The 23,503-nt window shown below is 35.3% G+C and overlaps 1 protein-coding gene across 1 annotated transcript in view; it reads left to right on the top strand.

The window, feature by feature from the left end:
* Nucleotides 1-6,532: 6,532 nt before the first annotated feature.
* The window catches only part of LOC140448752 (rab GTPase-binding effector protein 1-like), a 35,356-nt gene continuing 18,385 nt past the window's right edge, over nucleotides 6,533-23,503 (top strand). The window contains exons 1-7 of the mRNA XM_072541866.1: nucleotides 6,533-6,616; nucleotides 7,987-8,100; nucleotides 8,482-8,616; nucleotides 9,001-9,279; nucleotides 9,353-9,498; nucleotides 16,989-17,082; nucleotides 17,921-18,108. Coding sequence (XP_072397967.1) covers nucleotides 6,533-6,616; nucleotides 7,987-8,100; nucleotides 8,482-8,616; nucleotides 9,001-9,279; nucleotides 9,353-9,498; nucleotides 16,989-17,082; nucleotides 17,921-18,108 — 1,040 coding nt within the window. The remainder of the gene's footprint in view (nucleotides 6,617-7,986; nucleotides 8,101-8,481; nucleotides 8,617-9,000; nucleotides 9,280-9,352; nucleotides 9,499-16,988; nucleotides 17,083-17,920; nucleotides 18,109-23,503) is intronic.

The following is a 23,503-nucleotide window of genomic DNA, read 5'->3' as shown; positions in this document are numbered from 1 at the left end:
AAACAATCAGTATATAAGTTTATTTTTGTAAGTATTTCTTAAGAAATAATTTTGTCGTGTTTCATTTCATGTCGTGTTAATAAAATTTCCATTTTATTTTTACTACTACTAATAATCCCTTTGAAAGGTATCGATTCCGTACTACTATAAAATAGCGTTAAACATTTACCCCTGACCATCTCTATAATCTTTTTTACCTAAGAAAGGTGCCGATTCTGTCCTGTTACGGCACTTATTTTCAAATATTCTAAATAATTTAAAGCTATTATCATCATGCCGCAGAGGCCCCGTTACAGTATTTGTTTGGAAATATTCTAAATAATCTAGGATACCGTTAAGGGCCATCCAAGAATTCCGATATTTCGGTCAAATTCGGAAACGGTATTTTGCCCAGTCGATTTTTTGTTTGTATAAAAACATCGAACCCTTTCAATTATTCTTATTTCTGATAATTCATGAATTGTTGATTTGTAAATTTTGGGGAAGTGGGAAGAAGAAGACCTGTGAAGACGCTTATGCAGGACATGCCGGTAATGTAATTAGGAAGCCGACCCTGTACAGGGATAAATGCAGAGAGAATGATTATGATGATAGCAACAAAACAAGTAAATCTAATTCAAATTAGCTCCTTTTGATTTTCAAACAAGGTAGATAGGTATATTATTTATCTCCCGAGCTTTTCTGTGCATCCCAGAATTAGAAAAAAATGAGACTTTCACCTGTAACAAATATATAGCTATAATCTATAGATCAACATTCAAGATTATATTTTATAACCATTTAATCTAAAGTTAAGCTATTTATTTGATATTGTTGTTTGGAACTTATAAGAAAAATGCTGTAATAATGACGATAATAACAACAAATATTATAATCTCGTTATAAAGGGTTTCCAAAAATCCATACAAGATTTGAGTTTGCCGCCATTTGTACAGTAAAGAAAAAACAGTTTGGCAGCTGACATTTAAGGGTTAGTAAAAATGTGTTTCATTGAACAATATTTTAAAAATAATGAAAGTTTGGTGGTCACAGTTCAAAATTATCGTACAAAATATGGTCAGAATATTGATTTAACTTAGACAACTGTGAAGAGAATAATTAAATAATTCAGGGAGACTGGAGACTGGGACATCAATTGCGCGATGTCAAACGCACTGGTCGTCTAAAAAGCGGAAGCTCAAATATATGTGACTGCTACTGGATCATTATATTAAAACATGATAACAGAGTTCTTTCTGCCTAAATTGGATGATATTGATGTGGACGATATGTAGTTTCAATATAACGATGTCACATGCCATACAGCCCTTGAAACCATGACGGTGTCACCTGTCACACAGCCCATTTAACACATTGGATTTTTTTAATGGGGTTATTTTTTAAGTCAAAGGTCTTTGCCATATTACCCCATAAATATTTACTTTATGATTCAATAAATACGAGTATAGATTGATATTAAAGTAGCCTTTGATAGATGGCGCTACTTGATACCGAATTGGATTCGGTGTTGACATTTGCCATTTATGACATGACGTCTGTCAAAATTTTATGTTTTAAAAACAATTAGTTTGGTTTTTACAGCCGTCAAAAGCAAGCAAATTTTGTGTTTTCGGAGAAATGGAAAAAGTCGAGTATCGTTCGGTGATTAAGTTCCTCCACCAAAAGGGTAAAACATGTGACCACTTCGGAGACGCTTTTGGCGATAATACGGCGCGATCCGAATGATTTTTTTGTCGATTTATCACTGTTGATGAAATCTGGGTGAATTATTACACACCAGAAACCAAAGAATAGTCGAAACAGTGGTGCAAACGCGGCGAAGGGCCGCCGAAGAAGGCAAAGGGTGCACATTCGGCCGGCAAAGTGATGGCGACTGTTTTCTGTGATGCGAAGGGCATCATCCACATCGACTACTTGGAAAAAGGAAAACAATCAATGGTGAGTACTACGCAGCATTATTGGATCGATTCGATCGACCGTCGCCATGGCAAAATTACACGAATTGGGCTATGAATTTGTTGAACACCCACCGTATTCCCCAGATCTTGCCGCCAGCAATTTTTTCCTGTTTCCAAACCTAAAAAAATGGCTCGGAGGACGCCGTTTCGCAACAAATGATGAAGTCGTCGCTGAAACTTTGGCCTATTTTGAAGAGCTCGAGCCAAAGTACTATTCAGATGGGATAAAAAAATTGGAACATCGTCTTACTAAGTGTATCGAGCTAAAAGGGGACTATGTTGAGAAATAAATCGATTTACCATTCCAAATGGTAATTCCAAAAACCTTGTTTTTTCTATCAAAGGCTATTATCAATCCACCCTCGTAAATTACAATCTAAAGAAAAAAAAATCAATGTTTTCTATTCAATTCAAATCTTGTGTCAATTTTGGAACACCCATTATATATATTTTATTAGATGTATATGTTGTATTCCTACGAAAACAATGATTATGCATTAATTGATACCAGAAAATATTCTGAAGGTTTAATAAATAAAATAAAATAAAAAAATTCCGGTCATTTTAAAAGTTGTGTAATTTATGATCTATTGTGTCAACACCCACTTATATTTAATATTTTAAATTCAGATTATTTCTCTTATAATCTTCATCAATTTAAAATATTGAGAAAATCAATCAATTTATGTAATATATAAACAAGCTAAGGACTAAGGGCTATTTTCTAGGTTCCTGGTTAGTTTTTTCGCTTTTTCCGGTCCTTTATTTATTCTGTACAGCATAGTATTCTCATACCTTCTATGCCATTCTCGACTGCTCTATCCATTTTCTTCTTTGTTGTCATTTTCTTCACTTCCATGTGTTCCCGCCTGTAGCATTCTTGAGCTATTTCTTTTCTTTGGCATTCAGCACGTCTCCCAACCGTCTCACTCACTGGGCCTAACTTTTGTGTTAGTTTGTGTAGCTCATAATCTACATTTACTACCGGTTAGTCTCCTCAAAATATAATAAATGCAGTAGTTCGTCATAGCGAGATGTTCGGTTTACATCTAAATGTTTCCTAAACTAAAATTCTAGTATTTTCAAAGATACCAACGTCAAGGGACAAATAACAGAACAGGTAACTTCCATAAAATATTTGGGAGCAAATTAATGTAACCCAAAAAAAGAAATCCTGTCAAGAATCGAACAAGCGAGGAAAACACTTATGAACATGAAAACATTTTTTACAAGATCAGACCTTAGTCTAGAGCTCAGAATTCGAATGATCAGATGTTACGTTTTCTCTGTTTTGCTGTATGGCTGTGAAAGTTGGACAATGGACTCAACAGAAAAAAGAGTAGATGTCTTTGAAACATATATATATATATATATATATATATATATATATATATATATATATATATATATATATATATATATATATATATATATAATATATATATATATATATATAATATATATATATATATATATATATATATATATATATATATATATATATAGACGGATGCTGAGAATTCCATGGATACAAAAAGTTACTAATGATGAGGTACTTCGACGCATGAGTAAACAAAACGAATTACTCGGCATAATCAGAGAGAAATATACAATATTTGGGTCATGTGTTGAGAATTGAAAGATATGAATTACTCCAAATCGTATTGGAAGGTAAAGTGCAAGGCAAAAGATCAGTTAGAAGACGCCAGAACTCGTGGCTGTAAGACCTGAGGAGATGGTTTGACTGCTCATCCACAGAAATCTTTCGTGCAGCAGTTTCCAAAGCTACTATTACCGTTTGTCGAAGAAGAAGTCTGCTTTTACTACCTTCAAAGACTTTCCATATGATTTTTCTCTCTCAAACCTCGACCTTTCTTTCTTACTTCTGGTTTATCATCAAAAATATTTTTTCATATGTACGTTTCACATATTTTCATGTATATTTTTCACACATTTTGGCCTTCAGTAGTATATTTATTGATCCACTGCTGTGCTACCGTTTATTATCATTTTGTCTCGTTCTTTCTCTTCATCTCCTCTGTCTGTCACTGTGACACTTAAGTGGCTTCTTTCTCTTTTGCGAACATTTTATTTAGATTTATTTAGGACTTTTAGTCTGGATACTGCTACCTAATTATTTTTAATACTATATCTTCCTATCTTAATCCTCCGTTACTCTGTTGATTGTAAAGTAATATGAAAAATCTTCCGTCTACCATTATTCGGTTAGTTGTGTTAACACTTTAAGCAACGAATAAAAACGCGCATAGAAGAACATTTCAAATGGGCGATGTAGTCACGGTTATCCTTCAAAATACTTCTGTACAGAGCGACTGCATAAACTCAAACCAAAGAATATAAACGTATACGAGCCCTTTCCCATATCAGTTGGCCCAACGTTAGATTGATAAGAAATTCGCGCGAAAAAAATCATTTCACACCACAAAGTATATCGGAGACAAGTCGGGACTGTTAGAAATGCATTACAGAAGTGGTATGCCATGGTCTTCAATCCATTTTAAACTCTTTTTTGAGGTATGACAACCTGCGCCGTCCTGATGTTAAACGGTGTTCCATAATCGGTAAAAGAGATTCTTCTAAGATATTCAAATATTTGTCCGTGTTTACAATCCCATCGATAAAATGTAACTTTCCCATACCTTTAGACGAATACAGGAAATTTGACTTTTCTCTTCAGACAGTCGGGATGGAAAGCTTCATTTTTCCTGCTAATGACGCGACTCCCACTGTCTCCAACACACACTCCAAATCTGGACTGATCACTCCATTGTATTGAATCCCATTACGACTGAGTCCAATCTTTATGCTCTTTTGACCATCTTAGCCTATTTTTCTTTTGTTGAAATGTTAAAAGTGGCTTTTCCTTAGCGTAAAATAAAATTAAATTTATTAAAAACAATTCGTTCTATTTTTTCAACTATAAAACTTACTTTGTAAGTATAAAATCCTAATTTGTGGGCCTCTCGGTGACATGTTGATCTAGAAACGTGTCTTCCAATAACTTTACTCCATAAAACTCATAACTCCACATAATTTGCTCGTCGATTTTTCACTATAATGCGTCTTAATGTCCTTCGATCTGCTTCGGTTATTTTATTTTTTCGTACATTTCTAGGTTTTGTGACGACCGAACCTGTAGTTTTGTATCTTTTGACTATATTTCTTACACTATAGCGTGACAATTGCAACATGTTTGCGATTTCCGAATTTAATTTTCCAGAATTAAAAAATCTAATAATGATTGAACAAATTTTCTCATCGATAACTTTACCTCGACCCATTTTACAATCCACAAACGGCAAAAAGCTTTACAATACTACAAAATACATTTGACATTAACTGACAATATTATTGTTTTGATGTCATTGTTCCACAGCTACCTCTGGATTTAACGTAATTATGAAAAAATCAACGTATGTTAACATAAGTGAATGCATAGCCAGGGTTTAGTGAATTTTTTTTATTGTTGAAAATAAATACAAAACCATAAGGGTAATGTTTTTAATAAATAATAATAAAAATGCCATATTAATTAATATGGCAACTTATAAAAACATGCAGACTATAATTTATGGTAATATTAATTATAGTTTATGATAATCGACTTAAACTGCAAACTCCATAGGTGGGCCAACTGATATGGGAAGGGGCTCGTATGCAGTATTCTTTGCTCAAACTGTGGCCATCAGCTTAAAACTATATCATGAAAGATGGAGTTGGGGGAAGTGGGAAAGGAATACGAACGGAGCTGTTTAACTTACGCATCCACCCTTAATAAAATTTCAATGCCATTGATTTGCAAACTGTTTTTTTTTGTTTTTTCACAATAAAATCTTTATTTTTAATATATTAAATTGTTAAATTTTTAACTTAAAAAGGTATGAAAATTTCAATATTAAAATTATTTTTTTTATTATATGTAAATAAAACTTTTAATTAAAATAGATCCCACCCACTCACATGATCTTTTGAAGAAATTAAATTTTCGTCTGTCTTCTGTCCTTTGATTTGTAAGAGTATCATTCCACCAGGGTACTTTCCTTCATACCTAAACAAAATTAGAGGTCTGCTTAATATGCTTCCCAATTTGTTTGATTATATATATATATATATATATATATATATAAGTTTTTTTGATAAGCTCATTGCCTGTTATTTCAAAATATGTCGATGGTCTGAAGAAGACACTTCATCTAAGACATGCCATTTTTTAACAGTTTCATACTGCCCCAGGTCAGATTGTACGCATTCACACAGTTCATTTTTCCTGCAATCTCTCACTAGCTGTACCAACTCCCTTGATGGTGGTTGTTCGGGATCATCATTTGGGAGGTATGCTTATCCGAGAACCATCTCTTTCATACTTCCTCCCTCTATGACCTTCATCTTTACCGTCGTTAAGTTTCTGGAACAGAGATTCATCAACGGTACTGTTTTGATATTGCTGTTGGCTATTATGCAGCTCTTTGGGACTTCAGTTGACCGGTTATATATATATATATATATATATATATATATATATATATATATATATATATATAAACTCTCCACCAATGCCGATAGACCTCTTATTTTGCCTTTGCAACCCAGAGCTCTTGTATCAAGGCTACATTGAACCTTGGCAGCTCATGGCAACAGTAAGTTCTGCCGAAGCTGTCTTACTATGCAGGAAATTCGTTTCTATGATTCTGATTTGAACTATCAAGGCCCATTATTGTCTTCAAGGATACCTTTCCAACTTTATAATATGCATTGAAATGAGCAGCCCTCAATGCTTTATACGAGTCGATTTCGATTTTTAAACAGTCAGTCTTTTGTCTTAAGGACTTGATTTTGCGGTTTTAGACGGGCCCTAATGGTTTCTTCATCAGTCTGTTTCTCGGGAATGCGAGTGAGGACCATGGTGCGTTTGGGCATATTATTTGAATCATCTATATTTAAGTTTGCTCCTCTCACAGGCCCTCCATAGTCCTCGCCACTACAGTAGTCCATTTTTTTATATACTCGTTAGCACAGTTCAACCACAGGGTCCCCTGTCTAGTTCCCCTAAAATCCCCTAGCACACTAACACCATCCCTATCAGGAGGGTGTTAGTGTGCTACCACCATTTTGAATACTTTTGTCACGTTGCTTTATGACCTAGTCTGTTGAGTAGTAGAGCCTCTTGGTTTCTTCTTGGGGGGGGGGGGATGTTATTTTTCGCTTTGGTTTTCTTGGGATTTGCTATGGTCCATGCCCCAGCAGCCATTTCTGCTTTTTTCCTCACTTCCTTTGTTGAGCTCCAGAGAGGCGTTTTTTGAGACTTATTTATTTTTTAAATTTAAAAATCCGAAATTATACTTTATAATTTCTAATTTTCAAATTGTAAAAAATATTTCTTTGGTGTATGTGTTAAACAGCAATTCTAGCGTACTAACGAGATCAGGAATTGGTTTTTGATCGAAACACCTTAGAATTTTCTCCCAACGATTGACTTTGATTTGATTTTATTTATATTATATAAAAAAAAGAGTTTTACGTATATTATTTGTAGATTTGTACACATTTAATTCAAAATTGAACCACAATATTTTTTATAGAATGATTCAGTTATTAAAAGCTAAAATAATATTTTATTTTCTTAAAAAAATATGGTGCATGAGAAGGAATTGATCTCCAATTTTATTATAAGCATTCTATGAACACGACCACGCGGCATCCACATAAAAAAATATCTAAAGTTGCATTTGTTGCTCCACTCTTTCATATTTTAGAAGCAGTAATAGCGCTCACATGAGCGCTCCCTAGTGGTACAGTAAGGAACTAAAATCTTGTTTAACTTGTGTAACTTTAGTCGAGACTAAAAAATGACAGTGAAATGCCCTTCTAAATGCGTCTTTATTCGTTGCTTTAAGGGTGTCAGTCTTTGTATTTGAGTTCGCAAACACAAGCAGTGGGTAAAAGCCCGTAGACAAAATAATAAATATCTTGTTATATGAAAATACTGATGATTTTTTTTTATTTACAGGAGCATAGCAGTCTGGCACCTAGTCAAGTTTTTAATGTTTTAACAAAAGGGTTGAAGAAGTTGGGAGCAGATTCGTTTTCTTCTCAAGAAAGTGTGGAGGATTCTTTTAAAAAGGCAAGTAAAACTTTTATTTTTCTAGTTATATAATTGGTCCTTGCCGTTCGTACTGCTATTCCTGCTGTTATCAGCGCTAAAGCTGCTACATATCCTGGTGCTCCTCTAACTCGAACTGAAGTTATAACTCACTACCTCTTGCAGTTGTTTAATTCTTTTAGTATTTCCTCTTCTGTCATACCTATTTCATACCCTCTTACTTTTGTTGTAGATCGTTATTCCGCAGGTTCTTCTATTACAGTTTCTTACTCCTGTTATTATTCCTTGTGTTGCTGCTCGTCCATTATTCCTTTACCCTTGTTCTTTTCTACTTAAACCTTTCCCGGTTACAATATTGGATTGCTAGCATGAACCAGAGCTTGAATTTCTTTTTTTTTGCAGACTGAAGAGGATGCAGAGGTCTTAAGATCTTTAGTCGAACCGTTGAACGACCAAATAAAGGCCCTGAAAGAGAAACTGAGAGCTACAGATGAACAGTTACAAAAATGTAGAGAGTGTGGTCATAGACAGGATGAGGTAATATTTCTTTTTCACTGTATTATTTTAACGTTACAATAATTTTCTATACTATCGTTTGTATATAAATATATCAAATCTCAACTTTTTCAAATTTTTCAACATTAACAAAATATTTTTTTGGAACTACCTGGCCAAATTTTAGACGCGATACAATTATCTGGCTTATTTATTTTCTGGGTTATTGAATACTAAATCAAAAGATATTAAAATTTCAAATACTTCTGTACAACTTCTCTGAATATCGACGGAACTTGGTCGACAAGAATATGTCGTTATGTTCTCTCTCACTCGCATTTAAAAACACAACATTCAATCATACATATTCAGTTCTTTGTCTTCTGACTCTGACTCTACAACACTTTTGATATATTTATCTTGTAGTTAAATACAAGCGAACAATCCCCTCACCATACCAACTTGAACGCCACCACAGCGACGAATACATCGTTCGAGTCCAACAGGCTGTTCATTTGCGACATGTGCAGCAATTACGAGGCTCAGTTGGTGAGGGAACAGAAGATTTCCAAAGAGCTGGAGACCAAAGTAACGGCGGCTGAAAAAGCAGCGGAGCGGCATAAGGAAGAACTCCTCAAAGAGATTGGATTTAGGAAAGATATGGAGGAAAAGTGGAACGAGAAAAAGGAGGAGCATAAGAGACAGGTAATATAAGTGTAATATCTGCTGTTTGAATCGTTTGAATGATTTCCAGAGTGTGTACACGAAATTGTTTTAGGTGGCAGAACTAACTCGGACAACCGAATGCACAGAACAAGATCTGAAAGAGTTGCGGCAGTTTTTCAACCAGACATGTTCGGAGATGAAAATGAGTATAGGAAAATTAACGCACGAAAGGGAAACTGTTCATCAAGAACTAATAAGGTAAATCTTCTTTCTTTTTTATTTTTTAGTTATTTTTTATATTTATTTTCGTATATAAATTTTTAGTGCTAGTCACCTTTCGTTAATTTATGTATACATATATACCTGTTTTCTCAATTTATTGGAAACATAGCTTTCTCAACGACTATAACGACAGATCGCTCGACCACACTACGTGGAGTAGTAAACGCAATCCCATGCGTTCTTCTTAATAAAATATAATCAAATAAAGGACAACTTTCTTATCGTGGGCTATGGACGGAGGGGTGTATGGCACAGATGTATGATAAAATAAAAGAAAATCCACTGCAAAGGATTTTTTTGCGTGATTTTTTTTTTAATTGCGTGACCTTCACTTTATTGCAGTTTTAGGGAGTTAAATTTTTCTTCAACTTCGACCTCGTTTATTTTAATTTTGCCTTCGATTCACTTGCAATAGTTCGTTTATTGTATTTGTCGTAACATATGTCGAGAAAATATCAGTTTTTTCTTGTTTATCATATTAATTACTTTTATTTTTATTTCTCCGTCTCTCTCTTCCCCTCCCTCTCTCACTGTCGCTTATTCTTTTATTTTCTACTTGTCGGCATCTCTCTCTTATTTTTCCCTTCCCTCCCTCTCTGTTTCGGTTTATATGTTCATTTCTCCCTTTGCGTCTACGCCTCCCTATGTCACCCTCTCTGTGAGATCTCTATCTCTCTTCTCTCTATCCCTTTCCCTGCTCTCTTTGCTTCCCTCTCTATTTCACTCAATGTATATGTCCTTTCAATACCTGTTTCTCTCTTTCTGCCTTTGTCTCGATCTCTGTGTCTATCTCCTCTTTTTTTCTCCCTCCGTCTCTCTCTTACACTCTCTGTGTGTCTGTTCCCCTTTCATTGTCTCCCTCACTTGGCCTCATTGAGTCTCTGTGTATCTCTGTCTATTCCACTTTATGTCTCTCGCTCTAACTCTCATTCTCCCACTTTCATCTCTCTATTTTCTTTATCTTTCTATCCCACTCTTTCTCTTACCGTCTTTGCCACTCTCATATATATTTATATTTATATTTATTTATACTTCTTTACTTTAATCATATTCATTTGATTAACAGTTGCGTTTTGTACAACATATAAATGATCTAACAGTTGATTCATTAAAATCTTTAGGCTTTATCATTCGCAACTGTCTGAGACTATCTGTTTTTACTTTAAGAACGGTTTATTATGGTTTGGTTGTATCTAAAGTGGAATATACACAATACCAAGTTCATTCTACTACATTGGAGAGATTGCAGAACGATTTTTTAAGATATTGTGCATATAAATTAATACGCATTATTAATCATGATTATACATATATTTTGAAAACACTCAACATGAATTTATTAAAAACCCGACGAGATAACTCTGATTTAGTATTTGTGTTTAGATTAATAAATGGTTTAATTTCTTGTCCTGAACTTCTCCAATCTATTAGCTTATATGTTCCCCTCTGAAGTCTTAGATATGTTGATCTGTTTTATATACCTTTTCACCGTACAACTTATGGTATGCACTTACCCATTGAGCGAACAGTGAAAATTATAAATAGGAACAATTTAGAACTATTTGGTGTCTCCTTGGCCTCATTTAGAAATCGGATAAAAAGAGCTTGACAAGCTATAGGTACGTCTTTGTTTATTTTAATTCATCTTGTTTCATATATAATTAATATTTTGTTTTATTTATAATTAAGATTATAATTTTACTTAGTTTATAAGCAATTACGGAGATTGATTTTTATACTATATGTTAACATATACTATATGATACTGGCCCTTCTATTCTAAAATCAGAAGTAGAGAATGCTATAAAGGGTCTTAAAAATAACAAAAGACCAGGCAACGATAACGTATACGGGGAAGTATTGAAAATGCTGTGCGAAACAAACAGTCAATTTCTAGACTCACTCGTCAGACTCTTTAACAATATTTATAACAGCGGGGAGTTTCCTGAAGACTGGCTAGAGTCAACTTTTGTTCCCATACCGAAAAAACCAAAAGCAAAGTCTTGTGATCAACATCGGATGATAAGTCTAATTAACCACATTTCGAAGGCATACACCAAGGTTATTTACAACAGAATAAGCAAAAAATGCGAGGATAACATTGGAGATTCGCAGTTTGGGTTTCGGAATTCTCTTGGGACAAGAGAAGCACTTTTTAGTCTACAGGTACTCATCCAGCGCTGCAGAGATATGAACAAAGACGTGTATATATGCTTTATAGACTACGCAAAAGCATTCGATAACGTAAAGCACGAAAAGATAATTGCAGTTCTCCATAAGATCGGAGTCGACTACAGAGACATTCGAACAATAGCGAGTCTCTATTGGGGCCAAACAGCTAAAGTGAAAGTAGGATCTACATTGACCAATAAAATTGAGATCAAGAAAGGGGTACGACAGGGCTGTATCTTGTCTCCTATTCTCTTTAATATATACTCAGAAGAAGTATTGAAGACAGCGCTGGAGGAAAGCACAGAAGGCATAAAGATAAATGGAGAAATAATTAATAACATAAGGTTTGCTGATGACACTGTGATTCTAGCAAGTAGCATGGAGGAACTGAGTTCCATCCAATGGCGCTACAGCCCAAATCGGGCCTTGGCCTCCTTCAACAGGCTTCTCCAACCATCTCTATTTACCGCTGTTCTTTTCCATGAACGCGTTCCCAGGCAGTTCCTGGCATCCTCATCGACTTAGGAACTGAGTTACCTAATGAGTAAGATACAAAAAACAAGTGCACAATACGGACTCAGACTAAATATCACAAAAACCAAGTGGATGTTAGTAAGCAAAACCCAACAACCACCACAGCAACTGATATTAGACAATGAAAGAATTGAACACGTGGACTCGTACATCTACTTGGGAACAACAGTTAACTCAAATTGGGATCAAGCGAAGGAAATACGTATAAGAGTAGAAAAGGCAAGAGCATCGTTCACTAGCATGAAGCAAATTTTCACCTCTAAAAGCCTCACCCTACCTCTCAAAATTCGACTTCTGAAATGTTGTGTATTCCCGGTTTTGGTATATGGAATGAAGGCGTGGACAATGACCGCAACATTGATGAAAAAAGTAGAGGCCTTCGAAATGTGGGCTTACTGACGTATATTACGTATATCCTGGACTGAGCACGTGACCAACGAAGAGGTACTACGCCGGATAGGTAAAGAAAGAGAGGTAGGAATAAGTATAAAGAAAAGAAAGTTGGAATACTTGGGTCACGTTATGAGACATAATAAATATAGAGTACTACAACTGATCGTTCAAGGGAAAATAGACAGCAGAAGGGGTCCAGGGAGGAGAAGACACTCGTGGCTCCAAAACTTGCGGCAATGGTTCGGATTGTCATCTGCTGAACTATTCAGATCTGCCGTAAACAAAGTCAGAATAGCCATGTTGATTGCCAACGTTCGGAACGGACAAGGCACATGAAGAAGAAGAAGCGTGTTTCAATAAAACGAATTATTCGAATTTATATAAATATATTTATTTATAAGTTTACAGCACGAAAATATCTTAGCAACTAACTTAACTCATAGAAGGTATCTTTATACTACTACTACTAAGGATTTCCACAGTTTTCGCTGTCTTCCTTCACTCAACCGTTTTCTCCAATTTTCCCTGTCATTCCAGTCTCCATCTCGCAGGGTTCTTTTCTCCATAGCCTCGTCGATTTCATCTCTGAATGACCTTCGGGGTCTTCCTCTCTTTCTTCTTCCAATCGGGCTCCATTCTGTGATTTTGTTTATCCAGCGTCCTCTGTCCGCTCTTCTGACGTGGCCGTACCAGGATAGTCTCTTCTCCTCTATATAGTCGATTATGTCTGATTGCACTCCCATTCTCCGCTTAATCTCTGCGTTTTCAATTCTGTCTCTTTTTGTAAGTCTACAGCTTCTCCTCAGGAACTCCATTTCTACTGCTCTTATTCTACCTCTATTTCTCTTGTTTATTGTCCAGTTTTCGGACCCATATGTCAGGATACTTCTTGTCAGGGTATTATATATTCTCTTTTTTGTCTTTATCGTAATGTTCTTATCCCACAACACTGAGTTTAGTTGTCTTATACAGTTTCTTGTTTGTCTCAGTCTGTATATCTTTATATATAAAAGTAATTATGTACTAGAACATTCTGGAGTAGCCCACCTCTAATTCGTCTCATCGCTTGTCGGGTCGAACTCTCCAGCGGTCGACAGTTCCCGTCCCTTCTAGTAGGACAAATCATTCTCGTCCCGGTCTGCAACCGTTACATGGGCTACGTAGAATGCATGTTCGTAACAATATATTTTTTTGTAATGGGGGTAATCCCGTATATAAATAAATAAATAAGTATTATTGCTCCATATTTTTTGTAAGGTAAACCATGTGCAATATTTTTTTTGTATATATATATATATATCATCATCATCATCATGTGCAGCTTTATCAACCGTTTCCAATTACGGTGCAGCCTCCCTTATTTCAATGTTATTCTATATTCGACGATGTCTTAGTTATACGTTGTTCTAATAATTTGCGCTCATTTGCGCCCATATTTTTCTATTTTGTGCTATTCGAGACCACGTTGTTCCTGTTAATTTTCTAATATCATAATCCCATCTGAGATTTGGGCGCCTCTTTGGTCTCTTAGCGTTCCTGGGGTACCACATAGTTGTTCTAGTGGTCCATCTGTTATCTGTTCTTCTTGCCATATGTCCTGCCCATTGCCATTTCAGGGATTTTATTCTTTGGATTACATCAGTCACCTGGGTTTGCCTCCGTATCCATTCAATTCTTTTACGATCCCTCTTTTTTGTTATCCCTAGCATACATCTTTCCATTGCTCTTTGAGTTACTTGGAGTTTCGACGTTATTTCTCTCTTTATATATATATATATATATATATATATATATATATATATATATATATATATAGATCTTTGCTTATTTAAATAATTTTGTAAATGAACTGATGATGTGTATAAATTTATTACACGAAACGTCTTTAATAAAAGGATGAAGTAGCTGATATCCTTTCTTTTATTCTCCAACTGTCAACTGAAAGCTCTTCATTTTCTTAGTGCACCACACATTTAGTATATATTTCTCCTTTTCTATATCAAATTTTTTTCACTCTCTTTCCCCTCAATTTCGCTTTCTTTGCCTTTGTCTCTAGAGCTCTGTCTCTTTCCCCTCTGTTTGTCTCTGTCACTCTCTCTTTGTATTTTTCTCCCTCACTTAATCTCTGTCTGTCTCTGCCGTACTATCTTTCTGACTATCTCTGTGCCTGTTTCTTTGTCTTCTCTACCTGTGTTTATATCTTCTTCACTTGTTCTCATTGTTTCTTTGTCTCCCTCTGTTTATTTCTGTGCCTATTTCTCTTTTTATATCTCCTACTTTACCTCTCCTGTCTCTCTTTCTGTCCCACCTTTTCTCCCTTCATTTCTATCTATATATATATATATCTGTCTCTACATGCCTCTCCCTTTTTCTATCTTATGACACTCGTATCTCTCCCTATCAGTGTTTCACTTTATCCCTTCCATACATTATCTCTCACTGCTGTAAGTTTCAACTCTTTCTTAGCTGCTGCAAGCACTTAGAAAAGGCGAGGCGTTTCTAGAATTCCTTCTTAAAATACGCTATGTGTGTTACAGCCATTGATATCCATAGCTATACTGCAAGCAAGCAAGCAATTAAATTTAACCTAGCCGGTGAGACATGTTCACCCCTTAGAATTACGTTCGGGTGTAACAGTTCATTGGAGGAAGGTGTATTAATTCGTGTAACACAGGAATCACTTCACCGGGCTCTAATGCTCCAGACCATCCCGTTTCCCCTATAGCATTCTGATGCGCGATAACGGCACAACTATCAGCCAAATGCTCTTTATGTGGGAGTCATGGGTAATAGAACTCCAATATGGGACCCTGATTTAAATTCAGGCTAGCCTTGTGCGCCTCAGTCCTGTTATCCTCTTGTGACTTGTCCGCGAAACTAAAATTGCTTACTTGGACCTCATGTCTCCGATCTGGGCTGCGCCCAGTTCAAAGACTTGGTGCTCGAAGGTTTGGGGCCGGGTTTTTTGGTTTTGTTAATTTTTTTTGTTGGCCTGCGCCGGTTTTTTGTTAGTAATTTTTTAAATTTTTTTGGTAGAACGGAAGAAAAAATCATTATTGTATATTAAAATCATTTTACCTAAGGCCTACAATCTGCTGCGCTTGTCCACGTTGTTATAGAGCTACAAACTATCCGCTTCTATATGTTGTTGTTTATTTTGTCTCTCCGGTAATTTTTGTTTTCTCTCTGGTATATTTGTTTATTTTCTCTCTGGTATTTATTTTGTTTTATTCCACTATATGCTGTTTGGGTCTTTTGTGCTTCGATCTGTGGAAAGCGTCGTATCTCATGATCTCTCACATTATGTGACTTGGTGATTCTCCAGTTCCGTGAATTTTGTCCTGGCTTTTTCCTCCATTATTTCAGTCACTCTGATTTGTTATAGTTCTCTGAATAAGAATTTTCCTCTTCCTTTGTCCCTTTCTATCTTCTCTCTTTTTCTATCTATCCCTTTCTTTTTGTCTTTTAATATAATCTGGTCTCCCTTTCTCTGTCTCTTTTTGTTTCTCTCTTTGTCACTTTTCACTCTCCCCGTTATGTCTGTATCTTTTTCTCCCCCTCGCCCCCATCTCTCTTTGAGCTATAAATTGTTTTCGGGTATCCTTTGTTTGATATATCTATCCATGCAGTTTTTGATAACCTACTCTTTCTTAGCATCTAAGATGCTCTTTTTATATTTTTATTTCTCATAACAGCTTAAATTTTATAATTTTTTTCTTCTTTATCTTGTTAATTATTTCTCGTTCTTTCTGGATTCCTCTCTATCCCTTTCTCTCTTTCGGTTTGCCTTTTTCTCTTTTTATCTATCTGTTCCTGTTTTTCCCTCTTTTCTTTTCCGCACTGCTTCTCTCTTTGTGTAACTATCTATCTCTTTTTCTCTGTCACTTTCCCCTCTGTCTCACAAAGTTCACACACCGAAAACTTTCCTAAAACATATGCCGGCCCTGTACACCCATTACTCACCACCCAAAACATTCTGGGACGTCTGTAGTGTTAACACAAAGCTTAAACAGAACATTATTGAAAATAGCGAAAGGGACGTTGAAAGGTCTACGAGACTTTCCCGCCACAAGAATATTATTTCTTTTAAAATACGTATTTTTTAAGATGCACTTCCAAAAGTTCCAATTGAAGTAAGTCGGCTCCAACACAAATGATCAATTATTCGAATATTCTTGTTTTTACTTCTATATTCTTGAGAATTTCCATAAGCTTTAACATTATAACCGTAATACTGTATCGTGTCAAAATCCATTTCATAAACTATGAACCAAAGATAACATCACAATTAATTTCACAAAAATGTTGATTTTATGAGGGAAAATAGTTTAAGAATCATGAGTCATTAGTAATTTTATATTTTACAGATTGCAAGAGGAAAATGATATGTTAATAGGAAAGTATACAGCACATTCCCAAGAACTGCAAAGTGAAATAATTGACCTGCCAAATACAGTTGAGGTAAGATATTATTTACGAAAGATTTTTTTTGTCAAGCTTTTACCCTACAAAAATATTGCGATAATGTAATCACTGAATATTTGTTTATTATTTATTAACCCTTTGACGGCCAGAGAATATAAATTTTACCGACCCTTAACGTCCAGAGGTACATTTGAGTACCATCAACTTTGAATGTCGCTTAAACAACATTGCATTCACTTCACGCGATTTTAGGTAACGGTACATTAAAGTCCTATGTTAAGTTCGTATTTTTACGATTAAAAATACGAACAAAAATATTTTTAAAGTATTGTCCTGTCGATGCTCCCAATTAGTAATTGGACTTCCTCGCAATAATGCATTACCCTGTATATTTGAAATAAGGAATTAATAGAAAGCCAAGAAGTACTTATAAACTATGACATTGCTTTTTTAAGAGTGCAGTGAGGCCGTGCCCCACTGCCGCCTTCGCTACAATGGCATTGCTTTAATACAACATAGAACCAGAATTTATCAAAAGAGCAATTTTAGCTCATATTTTTTTAACCGGGCACATCGATTGGTCGAAATTTTTGAAATTACTGTAAACCACACACTAATTCGATACTTTAACAATTTTTTGACATAATTGTGTAGAATATGCAACATTAAGGAATTTGGATCTCATAAAAAGCACCGTTGCCACATTTTTGTTTAAGCAATGGACAGACACCTTCGACAATTGATTTAATATAAAAATAATTTGATTTTCTTTGTTTGTGCTGAATGCATTTGTTTGACCTGTATGAAAAGTATTCTATTAAGTAATTTATTTTCGTAGAAATTTTACTTATAATATTCAAATATTGTTCATTAGGAACTCCAAGAAATAATTCTAAAGAATCAACAAGACTTGATCATCACCAAAATGGGTAAAGAGGCCCAAGAGAAAAAAGTCAATACTCTTCAGTCTGAGATTATGTTACTAAAAGATAGAATAACTAACGATCAACATGAAAGGAAAGGAATAGAAGATAGTTTGGAATTAGAATTGAGAACTTTAAGGTAAGCGGTTTTGATGGAATGTTTTTTTAATTATTTTTTTCTATTGATTTTTGATATATTTACACTTTTATTTTACATTTTTAGTATAAATGTTGCGTGGTAACTGATTTTAATGATTTATTTATTGAGATATTTCCACTAATTCGTTAAATACTGCAAACCATACATGTAGTAAATACTAGTTTGTTAAATAGTTTTATCGTTCAGTGAGAGATGGCGATGTTATTGAGAAATTATAAAGTTCTGGAACAAAAATGGAGATTTGATGAACAAAATGAAACACGTGTTTACTCTATGACTGTAATTTTGCTACTACTCTAAAAAAGGAAAGTGATACATTATTCAACTAGTAAAGTAGCCAATAGATGACACTGCTAGAAAATATTTAAATTTATTTATCTATATCCAACAGATGTTACGTTTGTCGTTTGATTTTTCTACATATGTCACTACTGTTTAATGAACACGTGTGAAGTTTTATGTAGATCAGTTCCTCTGTTCGTTCTTAAAAGAACTGAAAATTGTTGAAAAATTAATAAAAAGTAGTTTTTGCGCGTAAAGTGACCAAAGCAAAGACGCAATACTTGATACAAGAAAATATACAGACTAAATGAACGCTCGTTGGGAGCGACGAAAAAAGTATTGGTTTACCAAGAGAAGAAAGCTATACAATAGTCAATTTTATATCCATTATCACTTTTTGTTGCCGTGTGCCCTTGAGAAAATTGCTGCCTCAAAAACGTATGACAAAACTATAGAGAAACCGAATTTGAATGTTATACAGGAAATGGATAATTATAGAATTGGATCTATATGACTGTATTGTTAGCTGTTCATTTTTTGGTCATGATTTTGAGGTACTTGAGGGCATGATGAGCTGCCGATCCCTTGGCTTCTTTCGGAGTTTTGCAGACCGTAGCAGACAGCCACAGGTAAGGTGGATAGCTGCACCAGGCACTGGTGGTGACCGGTCAACGTTTTCTCTTCGATATCCACGTAGGTCACGTCGAAGGATTGTTCGCTGGCGATCCCCTGCAAGAACTGAACGAAGTTGAACTCCTTGGAGTTAAAGCTGAGAGTCTAGAACCAAAAAAAAAGTTCAGTTTAAGCCAATATAAACTTTATCATCACAAATAAAATTTAAAGATATATATTAAACGCGTTTCTTAAATAGCTATCACAGTTTACTTCAATCTCCATATTTTCCCCAAATTGAGTTATTGCTGTCATCTATATCTTTGTGTTTATCTGTACAACTTCACAAAATACTGTGTAGCAAAACCCTCAATATCAACGCATTCCTATATTTACAGATATTTAAAGTTGACGTTTCTTAGTAATTTTTATAGGAGAAAAAATGTACTGTCCTGAAGTGAAAAAAAATTTATTTTTGGAAACTGTAGCACCAAACCAATTTCATGAGTGGTTGTTAAAAGTTTATAAGGATTGTTTGGACTCTCTCCCTCGAATTTTATGGAATGCATATCAAACTAGCACGATAGAACGAACTTCGATCGTGATTGTTAAGGGTAGTGTATAAAACATTTTATAATAATATGAATGGCCTTATGACATAATTTTGAATATAATTTTTTGAACATAATTCTGAATATTTTGAAGAGCTCCTAATATCCAAAATTTCACTGATGAAAACAATGAAGATGGTGAAAATAACGTAGAACATGAGTATCAAACAGTCGAATTAGAAATACCCCCACCAAGCATGGAAGAAATTACGCATGCCATAAAAACGCTTAAAAACGATAAATTCCCTGGTCTGGACAATATTGATGCCGACCTCTTTAAAACAGGCGGTCATGAACTCATAAGTAAAATTCATCAATTAATAGAAATGGCCTGGCAACAAGAAATAATGCCGAAAGAATGGTGTGGTAGTATTATTGTACCAATACACAAGAAAGGAAAAAAGGAATCATGCATGAATTACAGAGGAATCTCACTAATCAACACTACATATAAAATATTGGCTTCGATATTATTAAAAAGATTAGTACCATACGCCGAAGAAATAGTTGGTGACTACCAGTGTGGTTTCAGGCCTGGCAGATCGACTATTGATCAAATATTTACAATAAGACAAATGCTTGAAAAGTATTGGGAATATAATCACGACGTGCATCAGATTTTTATAGACTTCAAACAGGCTTATGATTAAATTAATCGTGCAACATTATGGAAGGCAATGATCGAGCTCGGCGTACCCAAGAAACTAGCTGCGGTAACACAAATATGTGTAAGTATTTCTTTTGCACAAGTTAGAATAGGGGAAAAATATCAAATGCTTTTTGCGTAAATTCTGGACTGAGACAGGGAGATCCGTTGTCCCCATGGTTATTTAACCTGGCCTTAGAATATGTCATGCGAAAAATATATCCAAAAATCAAACCAGACATAACTCCTCGGGGATCAAAAATCATACTCGCCTTTGCCGATGACGTAGACGCAGTAGCACAATCAACATTAGAAATTAAGGATATTTTCTCGAGCTTTGAAGAAGCTGCATTAAACATCGGTCTAAAAATAAATGAAGACAAAACAAAATACATGGTCGTCTTAAAACAAGAACGACGACGAATAAGGCTAAACATCACTATAAATGATCACAACTTCGAAGTGGCTAAAGAATTTAAATATCTAGGAGCAACAATCACAAATGACAACAAATTAGAGCGAGAAGTTGAAACGAGAATGATGGCAGGAAACAGATCTTTCTTTGCAATGCAACATCTAATGAAGTCAAAACTTCTTTCACGAGATACAAAAATCTGGATATATAAGACCATAATACGACCAGCAGTCGCGTATGGAAGCGAAACATGGACGCTAACAAAAAGAGAAATAAATAAATTGCTGGTGTGGGAACGTTAAATTCTTCGAATGATATATGGCCCTTGCAGAGACAGCGTGACAAACGAATGGAGGGGCAGATACAATAACGAGCTAGAGTCTCTATTCGAAAAAGAAAATCTAGTCAGATATATAAAGGCCAATAGACTCAGATGGGCAGGGCATGTGATACGCAGTAACGACAATCGACTTATAAACAATGTGTTCTGGGAAAGGCCAGAGGGAAGAAGGTCTGTAGGATGGCCTAGAAAAAGGTGGAAAGATGCAGTCAAAGAAGATCTAGAGAAAATGGGAGTGCGAAAATGGGAATTACTGGCACAGGACCGACAAACATGGAAGGCAATAGTAAACGCGGCAAAGACTCACGAAGAGTTGTAGCGGCATTGTTGATGATGATTATGACATAATTTGCATACAATATATATGGAAATTTTCCGACTCTTTGTAACATTGTTGAAAGTCAAGTTGAGGTGATAGCCATTTTCTAATCGTTGATTGTTGTTAACACAATTTTTACTTACTATTCGGGACTTTACATGGTTTGTCTTTTTAGTTTTCCATATAACCGCTTAGAGAGCGCCACCAATAAAACCTTTCAACACAAAAGTAACCTCAATCTTTTGTTCACATAAATCGAGAGTTCTATTGCGATACAACAAGTGGTGTAGATACAGTGAATTTTTTAAATTAGAAATTCGGTCGAAAAATGGATCTTAGCCAAGAATATTTTCGAGCAATAATTTTTTACAATTTTCGGAGAGGATTATTCTAACAGCAATGTCCCGCTGAAATGGTTTCTGTGTTTGGGAATGAAACATCACACCAGCCAACTATTTCCCGCTGGTATTGCGAATTTCAACGTGGTCGCTCAAGTCTCAGCGACAAATCCAGACCAGGTCCACCCAAAACAGCAGTGTCACAGCAAAACATTGATCCTCACGCTTAATCAAGCCATTAAGAGCGATGCTGGGAATATTTATATTCCACTATCGCTCTTAATGGCTTGATTAAGCGTGAGTATACAGTTTACTTTAATTGCTATCGACACATTTAACTTCATCTTTCATCACTAGATGTCTCTAGTAGCATACTCTGGTAATTATTTTTTCTATAATTGCTAGAGTAGTCGGTGCGTTTTGGTTTAGTTTGAGTTTTCTTACAAGCTCTCTTTGATGACGGGAAGACCCAGAAACGCGTGTCAGGGAGTGGTAAGAAACTCAAATTAAATCGAAACGCAACCATTTTCGTATAAACATTGATCCGCTTCGTCAGCTAATTGAGGATGACCACCGTGTAACATACCGGGCATTTCAAAGACCTCTATCCTTCATTCTACATGAAGAACTGAGTGTTACGAAGTTGATTTCTCGTTGGATCTCTCATTTGCTCACAGAAGAGTAAAAAGCGGTTCTCGTCAATTGGTGTCGAAAAACATTGGAACGGTTCAATAAAGGAAGCTCAAAAAACGTTTATAGTATTGTTAGTGGCGATGAATCTTGGAATTACTCCTACGAACCGGAAAATAAACAAAAGTGATCCGTTCTCGAAGTGTGTCAAAGAAAATCACAACTTCGAATTTTTTGTGTCAAAATCTGATCATGTGGCAACAATTGCTTTAGAAAATCGAAGAACGGTTACTTCTGATTGGTATATAACCGTTTGTTTACCAGAAGTTACCGCGAAACTCCGACAAAGCAACACACAACGGCGAATCATCCTACATCAGGACAATGCAAGTGCTCACACTGCCCAAAAGACAATAGAGTTTTTAGAGCTTCAAAACATCGAATTGTTAAACCATCCACTGTATAACCCCGATCTAAGTCCCAACGACTTCTTCACGTTCCCAAAGATCAATAATTTAATGCGTGGGTAGTGGTTCCAGTTGCTAAAAGAGCCATGGATGCTTTTAAAACAGCGATTATGCAGGTATGGAGTGGAATAACTGTTTTACCAATGGGTTTGAATGTATGCAAAAAAGTGTATCGATCTTCGTGGGACATATTTTGAAAAGCAATAAAGTACTTTAAGTGTGTATATTTTTGTCATTAGAGCTATATGCAAAACTAAAAACTCTCGTACAAATAGCAGACGTAGGCCTTATTCCAAAGTTAAAAAAATCCGAAATTTTGGAAACACTTTACCATGTGCACAGCTCTAAAATCATCTCAAATTCAGCGAAAAGTGCAAGTTGATGGAACATCCACCCTAGTTGCCAGATTTAGCATCTTCTGATTTTGTCTCTTCACATATATTAAAAATACATGCTTGGAAAGCGGCTTTTATGGAACACAGAGATAATGGCAGCAGTAGAGATATGTTGATAATCTTACGGATTCTTACTTGTATGAGATCATACAAGTAAGGAGATCATCATAAGTATGAGATCCGTGGATTAGAAGATTACTGAAACAAATATATAGAAGTTCAGGGAACGAATATGATCCAGAAATTGCTAAGAAAGATTTAGTCAGTTTTTTGGGGTGCAAAAAGAAATTTGTGGATTGCTTGAAGCGGGTAAAACAAT

Source organism: Diabrotica undecimpunctata, chromosome 8 (assembly GCF_040954645.1).
Source record: "Diabrotica undecimpunctata isolate CICGRU chromosome 8, icDiaUnde3, whole genome shotgun sequence".
NCBI classification, from domain to species: Eukaryota; Metazoa; Arthropoda; class Insecta; order Coleoptera; family Chrysomelidae; genus Diabrotica; species Diabrotica undecimpunctata.
Note: the sequence above shows the minus strand (reverse complement) of the source record. Positions and strands in the feature narration are given on the sequence as shown.